Source organism: Aptenodytes forsteri, unplaced genomic scaffold (genome assembly GCF_000699145.1).
Source record: "Aptenodytes forsteri isolate BGI_AS27 unplaced genomic scaffold, ASM69914v1 Scaffold654, whole genome shotgun sequence".
Taxonomy (NCBI): domain Eukaryota; kingdom Metazoa; phylum Chordata; class Aves; order Sphenisciformes; family Spheniscidae; genus Aptenodytes; species Aptenodytes forsteri.
The window spans coordinates 141,874-152,165 of record NW_008794464.1 but is presented as its reverse complement, the minus strand read 5'-3'; the positions used below and the strand labels follow the sequence as shown (position 1 = coordinate 152,165).

General features: G+C 57.7%; 1 protein-coding gene across 1 annotated transcript; it reads left to right on the top strand.

The window, feature by feature from the left end:
- Window positions 1–7,415: 7,415 nt before the first annotated feature.
- Window positions 7,416–9,548, top strand: MPEG1 (macrophage expressed 1). Its single transcript, XM_009290894.1, has one exon. The coding sequence runs from the start codon at window positions 7,416–7,418 to the stop codon at window positions 9,546–9,548; it is 2,133 nt and encodes a 710-aa protein (XP_009289169.1).
- The last annotated feature ends 744 nt before the right edge of the window (window positions 9,549–10,292 follow it).

Sequence of the window (10,292 nt, the reverse complement as noted above, 5' to 3'; positions counted from 1 at the left end):
TGTCCTGAGGGCTGCACCCATGGTGGTCATGTCCATCTCGTCGCTAGAGCTGGATGTGCTGGGCAGGGTGCTGGCCTCCAGGGATGCCTGGCCACCCTCCTCCCCGGGCATGGGGCCATAGAAGGGGATAGGCACCGGGTGGGAGCATGGTGTTGTGGAGGCCGCTAGGCAGGCAAGGGATGCCCCAAGCAACTGCAGCATGTCCCAGTCCAGCTGGATGAGTTTCAGGAAGGGGGGGGGCAGGCACAGCGTGACCCCAGGGGCCCAGCCCCAGCCCACACGAGTTTGGGCAGTGACTGATGCAGCATTTCCATGGACTGCTGCACTGCCACGGGGAGCCTTTGCAGCTTAATCTCCAGGCTTTTCCTTGCAGTGCGCATTCAGAGCTTGCTGCACACCTCCTGGCGCGGCTCCAGCCTTGAGATGGCAAGAGGTGCTGCAGCATGAGGCCGGCTCCTGTCCGCAATGTCAGCCTCACACCTGCCCTGGGTGGTGAAGTTGGTCTGACTGCATACTTCTTTCTTTGAGAGGATGGAAGCTGGTCCTACCACCGGTCCTGCTGCCCCGTTATCCAGGCTGAGAAGGGCTGGGGGGACCATGGGTAAACCAAAAGGCCATAGGTACTCCTCATCCCAGTGACAGACCCCCATCCAGGCAAAGGAGACTCTCGCACACAATGTTCCCCAGCACTGGTGGTCAGATGGCTGGCTCCTCCACACTGTCATTGGCACTGAGAGAAGAGTCCAGGTGCTGGTTGCTTGAAGAGAGGTCCAGGGGACATGTTTGCTCAGCTGGTGACCTGGGGCACAGAGGCAAAGGAGCATGCACAGACTCCTCGGAGCCATGCTGGCTGTGCGGCTCCTGCTGTCCCTCTTCAGGGTGCCCCACTGCACTGGCCTGGCCCAGGGCCCCCACATGCAGTGCTCCCAGGGGAGCTGCAGGTCGAGCGGAGTGAGCAGCAGTGGGGGCCATGGCACCAGCAGGGCCAGGGAGTCCTCGGTGGGGTTGGGGTCCCCCCACAGCCTCCAGACTTGCTTCTCTTTTACATTGTCAATGATGGCGTCTGCCTTCCCCTGCAGCAAGGGGCACAGCCCATGCCATGGCACGGGCTGGCTCTGCCCTGGCCAGCTGAGCTTCGGCAGGATGGGTCAGCCCTGCTGCAGTGTTGCTTGTTGCTGGGACAGTTGCACTGGCGTGGGCAGGGCCCCCAGACACATTTCCAGTCCTTTCCTTGCCACGTGCATCTTCAGGGCTGAACAGGCTCTGCTGCCACACACGGGTCCAAGGGAGCGGGCAGACCCCAGCTCTACGGGGGCTCCTCCATACAGTCAGGTACATCTCTCTCAGGCTCTCGGAGGCATTGAGGCTCTTGGGGGAGCCAGAGGAGCTGCAGCCGTGGCAGGGCAGGCTGCCCCGCTCCACCAGCTCCTCTAGGTCCTGCCATGCCACCTGCCAGGTGCCAGGGTCCAGCATGGCTGAGGAGCCTGGTCCTGGCAATGCCCCGGTCCCAGCCCATGCTGACAGCACCAGCTGCTGCAGCTCCTGGGCAGCCTTGCTGCAGTGGGTGCAGCAAGGGCTGCAGCACCAGAGCCTGCACAGGGGGCCCACAGGACCACCTGCTTGCCACTCACCACCTGCAAATCAGGGAGGGGTTGCCTGAGCTGTGGGGGACAGGGGACATGGGGACAGCCCAGGGACCATCCACCTGGGCTGCTCTGCACCGGGGCTGGGCTTCTGAGAGGCCCTGCCCTGGGGACACACCCACGCACCCCCAGGTGGACCCTCAGGGGTCTTACCTGGCTCAGCTGCCACCGCTCGCTGCCACCGCTCACTGCCACCAACTCCAGCATCGCTGGCTCCAGCCATCAGCCTGCAGGCACAAGACTGTGGCACAGTGACCCACCTGGGGCCAGCCCCCACCCCGAGCAGCCCCCCTGGCCCCAAGCAGCCCCGTACTTATTGGCAACAGCCAGTGGCAAGCAGAATGACCCCAGCAGCCAGGAGCAGGATGCCAAGGCTGAGGAGAAAGCTGCCGTTGCTCATTGTGCAGAGTCCGACACAGCCACACAGGGAGGTGTGGGATGGTGGCATATGTCTTAAAATTACCATGCTGCGAGGTCACAGCCCTGCAGGTAGGGACACCTCAGTGACGTCACAGCCCTGCATCACACCAGTGCTCCCCCCCGCTGTGGGTACAAGCCCGGCAGTACAGCCCCCCAGAGCAGGGACCCTGGGGCTTTGGGTATCCTGTTGCCGCGCAGTGACAGCTTCCCATCCCCGTGAGCAGGTCAGGCATCCCAGTCCCAGAATCACAGACTGGCTGAGATTGGTGAGGAACAACCTGGTCTAGCCCTCCCTGCTCAAGCCAGGCCACCTGGAGCCCAGGACCACATCCAGGTGGCTTTTGAATATCTCCAAGGAGACTCCACAAGCTCCCTGGGCAGCCTGTGCCAGTACTTGGTCACCCTCACAGTGGAAAAGGGTTTCCTAACATTCAGATGGAGTCTCCTGCATTTCAGTCTGTGCCCATTGCAACATTTGAGCTTAGGCAGGACAGGGTGCCCCTGCCAGGGGCTCCTCCGTCCAGGGTCACAGAGCTGTCACTCAGGCTCTCCGTGTGGGCTGAGGCTAAGCTCCAGCTCTGTTATTAACGTATCATCATTAATCTAGATACAAAAGAAAATACAGACCGTTTTGGTGGCTTCTGTCAGGGAGCAGCAAAGACCAGCTGCTCCCCAAAGGATGGGGATGGCCAGGAGGCACCCCAGCACAGGCAGTACCCTCACCGGTAGGGTGCAGTCCCATGGGACCTGAGCACAGTGGGCAGAGCCAGGCCTGGTAACTGGGTCCATCAACAGCCTCAGCCACAGCAAGCGATGAACCAGGTCCAGGGTCCATCAGGAGCATGGGGCTGGGGGTAAGCTACAACATACATCCAAGGGGTCCATCCAGGAGTGGAGCTGCCTACAGCACAGGTCCAAGGCATCCATCCAGGAGACAGGGCTGCAGACCAGCACAGCTACAACATAGCTCAGAGGGCAGAGGGCTCAGGGCTGAGCACAGCTGGGATTCCTGTGGCCATGGGTGTGGGGCCAGATGAGGCTGCTTAGGGAAATTAAAGTCTATTAATGCCCTCCAGGCCCTGACAACTTGAAAATAAGTCTAAAAGTTTACATTGAATAAGCTCATTTACTGCTCCCTTTCAATAAAGCAAGGGAGCTTACAGAAAATGGCACCATTCTACCCACTCTGGAGCTAGATGACTGTTATACAGGGAAACACAATTTGAAATTATCCTTCCTGAGATCTTCATGGCTTTAGAGCTACTTCCCTGTGCTCAAAAAACACTCAGAGAGAAAAAGCATATATTATATGCAACCAGAAATAATGCTGGTGACTACTTCACTGAGAAAAATATAGTTTTTGATCAACATGAAGAAAAGTGCCCTGGGCAGAATTATCCAATATTGATTACACACACATAATAACAGGGTTCAGGCACTGAGTAAGCCTGGCCTTGTGGATGGCAGAATCACCCAGTGATTCCCACCTGGTTTCTCTTTCCTTCTTCTCCAAAGCTGGGAAAGCCCCTGTAAAGCCGAGTAAGCAAAGCTGTAGGAACAGTCACAGTCAACACTTTTTCAAAAAATATTCTCCAAAAGAGCATGCTGGAGGTATCTGTGCTTCTCACCTGCCACAAGTGCCTCCAGCAGCCACATCACCCCACCCCCCAGAGAGCTGGCACACAGAGGTTACTGTGGGATGGGGATGTAACAGGGCCCATTAAATGGCCCACTCACCTGCAGTTAGACTCCCTGGGAAATGTCCTTACAAAGGGGTTAATTAGCACGCCCCTAATTGCTCACACTCCCTCTGGTGCTGTAAGGGTACTGCTAAAAAATTTGGTTTTACTCTACCCAGGAAGAAGACAGTCTGTAAGTGCTTAAAGACTGTTTTCTACACCTTCCATGCCAGAGGTTGCACAAGCAACATGGGACAGAAAGAGAAAAAAAGAGTGGGTTTAAATTATGTTCATTTAAGAGCAACTTAAAGCACTGGTCTGCATCAGGTGGGGCAGGGAACAGGAATAGCCAAAGCTGGCTTCGGGTGCATAGAGGTCAGGCAAGACATGCTTACTCCTCCTGTCTGGCCTTGCCATCCCCGCGTGTGTGCTGGCTGTCACCAGTCCCAGTGGCACGGTGAAACTGTCACCAGGGGCCTCCTGGGCTCCTCACTGCTTTTGCAGCTCTCTGCTGGGGAATGGCCTGACCCTGTCGAGATGGTCTACAGAGCCCTAAAAATTTCAGGAGATCACTTGTAGAAAAACAGGTTGTGGCTGACTTTCAGGAGAAAGGGCCCTTCTGCCTGAAGGTGCTTTGAGTTTGGGTCTCTCTAGGAGGCAGGTCTTGACACTAGATCGAATCACCGTCTTAATGCAGAGACGTTAATTAAAACAAGCAGCCAGGACCACGCTTACAACCACTCAAGTCATACCTGCATCTGCATGGCCTGAGTTCCCATTTTGTCTCCTTCATTTACCAGCCCATGTGCCAGGTACAGAGCTCGCAAAATTGCTCAGTCCTGCTTTCTCCACAGAAATTCACAAATCAGGCCACCTCCTCTACCAACTGCTAATAGTCGCAGCCGGAAAAGGGAACAAAACTGAAAAACCCCACAATTCATTTTGATGGCTTTTGAACTCACATTTCTCCACTTCTCATTATGACAAGATTCTGCAGGCTTTGCCTAAAAATAAAACATCAATGAGGACAAAAGGATTGTTTCTTGTAAAAGTATCCCCTCCCCTTTCAGGTTTCTGCATAGCCAAGAAAAGCTTAAATATCTATATGTGTGGGTGTGTATATATAGACTCTCTATTTATTTATTGACATGATATATACACAGTTTTTCATCAATCCTAAGAAATTTCTGTGCTTTGGTGCTGAGCAGCAATCCAAGCCAGCAACCAATCGCTGGCTGACGCAAGCCCTGGTGGCTGTAGGCTACCTCATGCTTTTCTGGTTTAACGTCAGTCTCGGGTGATCCCCACAAGCACTTAGGCTCATATTGCTCAGGGGTTACAATCTGTGGTTTTTCTGTTCACTGAGTAACAATCTCTAATTCCTCCCACCAGGAACTTTGCTGCAAACTGATATATTTATTAGTAGCCCTTGGGCATTTTTCTAAGGCCACCCGCTTTTTACAGCCGGAGCACTGAACTGTGCTGCCTTCCCAGCCGAATTTATTCTCGACTTCCCAGTGCCAGGAACAAGCAGCAGGATGAGGCTATACGACGCACCACTGCAAGGAATCCCAGCTCACAGGAAGCCCCAGCATGATGATGGTGCACAAGCCTGGTGTGCTGGGGCACCGTGTGCTTGGGGCTGGGACCCAGGTGGCCAAGGGTCCCTGCCAGACTCAGCAATGGGGCCAGATGTCAGACCTGGCACCCAGAAGCCCAGAATCGGCACCAAAAAGGTTTTCCGTAGCCTCCATCCATCCCAGGCCCTGCCAATTTGGGTTGCATCAGTGCTGTGGCTTTCCATGAGCAGCACATCCCACCCCTCGCCCCGGCCCCAAGCATTTAATGGCTCTGCTGTTTTCGGGGGGAGGTCCAAACCACATTTCCCCCTCTTGCTCCAGCACCTGCAGCTCCGCTGGTGGCCATCCTCCCTCGCTTCCCCTTCCTCACCCTCTGGACAGCAGCAGCAGCCCTGCCCAGGTCTCTGTCTCCCCTCCCAGAGCCCACCAACCGGTGAGCATGGCTTGCTCTCCCGCTTCAACATTTGCTCATACCCCATGGCGGTCAGGAAGGAAATATATTTTTTTTAATCCCCCAGCTGGGTACAGTGGACGGGTTTTGCCTTGCTCTGCCGCATCTCAGTCACCACGAGACAGGATAGCTCATGGCAGCAGACACAGCACAGAGAAGCCCTGGTTTCCATTTGGGAGCTGCTCCTGCATGGTGGAGAGACAAGGCAGCTCCTGTCTGCCCCAAGGGGCTTCTCTCCCTCCTCTGATCCCAGGGGCCACAGCTGTCGCCGGCCGCAGCTCTCTGCCGGGGGCCACTGCTTACACTTCGAAGTTGGATGGCAGTGAAACCCACGGCTAGATTTTAGGTGAGATGACCTCACAGCCCGGTCTGAAATGCAGATGGCTCCAGGTTGGTGTGGGAGCCTTCAGCAAGGGGCTCCCCACACCAGGGTTTTCCAGCAACTCTGGGGCCCAAGCCCCACACTGGGGCCAGCAAGGCCATCCCTGACAATGTTCCTGTCATCTGTTCCCCCTGCTCCCGGCCTTATCCTGGCAAAAGCACACACGCATCTATGGTTCCGTCTCCCCCCACCCCACCCCAGTCACAGCTCTCGCTTCAGCCTCATCCCATGCCAGAACGATCCTGGGAAGAGGAACTAACTAGCAAAAATAGGGGAAGTGAGCCTGTCCATATGGAAAGAGTCACAGCTTTCACAGCGGAAGCTGCTTTAACTGTTTATTCCCCAAAACACGAAGCAGCTGCCCTGTGCCGCTGAAACTGGGGCCCAGCCACGCACCAGCATCCCTGGGCAGAGCCGGCTCAGTACCACTGGGACCAGTTTCCTGCAGCTCAGCAATCCTGAGGTGCTTTTCCCAGCTGGGGGCACTGTGGACCCTGGGGGAAGAACAGGGATGGGGTAGAGGAGGCTGCAGAGGGCCCTAATGTAGATGTTGGTATGGGGGGACACACACTTGTGCCATGGGCTGGCCCCCATGGGGAGGACCTCCAAACCCACCAGTGCCTGCCCCAGGCTCGTGGGCAGCCTCTTCCCCAAGAGAGAAGGGAGACAAGCATTGCACTGTCCCCCACGCTGAAACCACACTGCACCACCTCCCCGCTTCTTCTCCTTGCCTCTGCTGCGGATGAAAGCCTTGGAGGCAGGAGCAAAGCCCATGCGACCAGGGCCAGATCTCACCCCATCATGTGAGTGGGACCCCAAGGCCGTGGGGCTAGGGACAGGTCCCTTGCATGGCACGAAGGAGCCAGGGTCACCCAGGGGCAGAGTGCATTCATCTGGGGGAGTCACCCAAGCACTGGCGAAGGAAGATTCACACAGTGAAATTCCCTGGGCACAGTGAAGAGCTGAAGGCAAGATTTCTAACTGCCCCATCCCCAGCAGAGCAGCTTTCATGGGGAGAGGGAGCTTTTGCAACAGGGAGGCAATGAGCCTCAGGCACCTCTACTTTCTGCTCCCCACCCGCTTGTCTCAGCTCCACTAAGTCATTTCTCACATTCATCAGTTCTCACTTCTCCTTTCCTTTTTGTTAATTCAACCCCCAAAAGGAGGAACTACCCAGCAGCTGCACCCCCAGCCAGCTCATTTCCCCAGCTCCTGCCTCACTGCTCGGACGTCTAGTGAGGGCCCTGCACTGGTTCAGCCATGGGCTGGGTGGTGTGGAGGGTCCTGCTCGCCTGGGTGTTGGTGGCTTCGGTGAGAGGGGCTGAGCAGTCCCAGGAGCTGTCCTCTGCGGGGTTTTCGGAGTGCAAGAAGGCCCTGAAGCTCCCAAGTCTGGAAGTCCTGCCGGGGGGGGGCTGGGATAACCTCAGGAATTTGGATATGGGCAGAGTTATCAACCTGGGCTATTCGCTGTGCAAGACCACAGAAGATGGATCTTATATCATCCCAGATGAGATCTTCACTATCCCTCGCAAGCAGAGCAACCTGGACATCAACTCTGAGATCATCGAGTCCTGGAAAGATTACCAAAGCATCACCTCTGCCTCCATCAACCTGGAGCTGTCCCTCTTCTCCTCCATCAATGGCAAGTTCTCCTATGACTTCCACCGAACCAAGACCCACCAAGTGAAAGACCATGCTGTCACCACCCGAGTGCAAGTCAGGAACCTGGTTTACACTGCCAAGATCGACCCAGGGGCAGTCCTGGACAAGGGCTTCAAGAAGCAGCTGCTGACAATTGCCAGCCACCTGGAGAACAACCAGACGCGGATGGCTGATTTTCTGGCCGAGGTGCTGGTGCTTAACTATGGCACCCACACCATCACCTCCGTGGATGCTGGAGCCAGCTTGGTGCAGGAGGATCAGATCAAGGCAAACTTCCTGAAGGACAGCTGGGCCACACGGAGTGCTGTCACCGCCTCAGCCGGCGTGGCCTTCCACAGCATCGTTGGTGTGAAAAATGAGGAGTCCCTGGATGTCAGCTCTGGCTTCACTAAGCAGTATCTGGAGAACCGCACCAACTCCAGGGTAGAGAGCATCGGTGGGACGCCCTTTTACCCAGGCATCACCCTCAAGACCTGGCAGGAGGGGATCAGAAACCAGCTGGTGGCTCTTGACCGCTCAGGGCTGCCCCTGTACTTCTTCATTAACCCCAGCACCCTGCCAGAGCTGCCCACCCCCACAGTGAAGAAGCTGGCCAGGCGAGTGGAGATGGCTATCCGCCGCTACTACACCTTCAACACCTACCCGGGCTGCACCGATGCCACCTCGCCCAACTTCAACTTCCATGCCAATGCCGATGATGGCTCCTGTGAGGGTGCCATGACCAACTTCACCTTCGGGGGAGTCTTCCAGGAGTGTGCTGGGCTGGCTGGCCCCGACACCAGCACGCTGTGTCGGGGGCTGGAGCAGAGGAACCCCCTCACTGGGGCTTTCTCCTGCCCCACCACCTACACTCCAGTGCTGCTGGGCATGCAGGAACGGGAGGAAGGCCACAGCCATCTGGAGTGCCACAAGAAGTGCATCCTGGGCATCTTCTGCCACCGCGAGTGCCAGGACGTCTTCTGGCTTTCACGGGTGCAATTTAGTGCCTACTGGTGCGCAGTGAGCGGGCCAGTGGCCCCGAGCTTGGGATACCTCTTTGGGGGGCTGTTCAGCGCTCACAGCACCAACTCTATCACTGGTGCCCAGTCCTGCCCCTCAGGGTACTTCCCACTGAAGCTCTTTGACGAGCTCAGGGTGTGCGTGAGCCAGGATTACGAGGGGGGAGGCCAGTATGCGGTGCCCTTTGGGGGCTTCTTCAGCTGCCAGGCGGGGAACCCCTTGGCAGGGCAGCATCAGGGCACCGCCGAAGACCCCCATGCCAAGAGCTGCCCCCCAGGCTTCAGCCAGCACTTGGCGCTCATCAGCGATAGCTGCCAGGTGGAGTACTGTGTCCAGGCTGGCATCTTCACAGGGGGCTCGCTGCCGCCTGCCCGCCTGCCACCCTTCACCCGGCCCCCCACCAACCTGCCAGCCATCAACACCGTGCTGGTGAGCAGCGGGGATGGGGACAGCACCTGGGTCAGGGATGGGCAGAGCCACACATGGCGGCTGACCCAGCCAGAAGAGATCCAGCACTCAGTGGAGATGGTGAGGGGCCGGGGGCTGACAGGGGGCGAGGTGGCTGGCGCCCCCGCGGCGGTCTCGGCGGGGCTGGCCACCATCCTGGCGACAGTCTGCTACAGCCACCGGAGGTACAAGGCGAGGGGGTACCGCGCGATGGGCGAAGGGGACAGTCTGGCCGCCGCGAGCCCCGAGGATAGCACTGTGCTCAGCATGGGTGAGGGGTACTAGCAAGAGCCAGAGGGGCCGATGGCATGAGCATCCCCACCCCGCAGTTGCCAGGCAATGCCTTGTGCCCCAAACCCAGGCAAAGCCCCCTGCCCACCCCCCCTTTCCAGGGGCAAAGCTGCACAGCGCTACTAGCCCCCTGCCCCTCGCCCCCTGGAGCCAAGGGTCCCTGTCCCCACGAAGGCCCCAGGCTCACCCCTCCGTGGGACAACACATGCTCTCGCCCTCCACTAGATCCCCAAGCTCCAGCCTCGAGCTCCATGGGAGGCTCCATGGCCCTTCAGATATCCCTCCCTGGCTGACCTCGGAGGCCGGCTCCTAGGGTCAACCCATCATCAAGACCCACCACGATATCCCTCTGCCTGCCCCTGCACCTCCACGGCTGCATCTCCCCCCTCCAACCAGTCCCAGGGCTCTGCCCCTTCACAGATAAGCGAGTTTCCCCTCCACTGCAAGCCATGCCCTAGTTGTCTCCCCTGCCCCAAAACCAAAAAGGGGGCCTCAGGACCCTTCAACAAGCTGCTGGGGACACTGGGGTGCCCAAGGAGAAGGAAACCCTGAGCACAGCCATCTTCTTGCCCACAGGCTGGCCCCCAAAAGCCAGGGGAAGCTGTGCCCCTTCACAGATAAGCCCCTCCCCCCTCCACTGCAAGCCATGCCCTAGTTGTCTCCCCTGCCCAAAAAGGGGGCCTCAGGACCCTTCAACAAGCTGCTGGGGCCACTGGTGTGCCCAAGGAAAGGAAACCC

What these genes read in the sequence shown, in the direction of transcription:
- MPEG1 (XM_009290894.1), top strand. Translation starts at nt 7,416, where the DNA reads ATGGGCTGGGTGGTGTGGAGGGTCCTGCTCGCCTGGGTGTTGGTGGCT.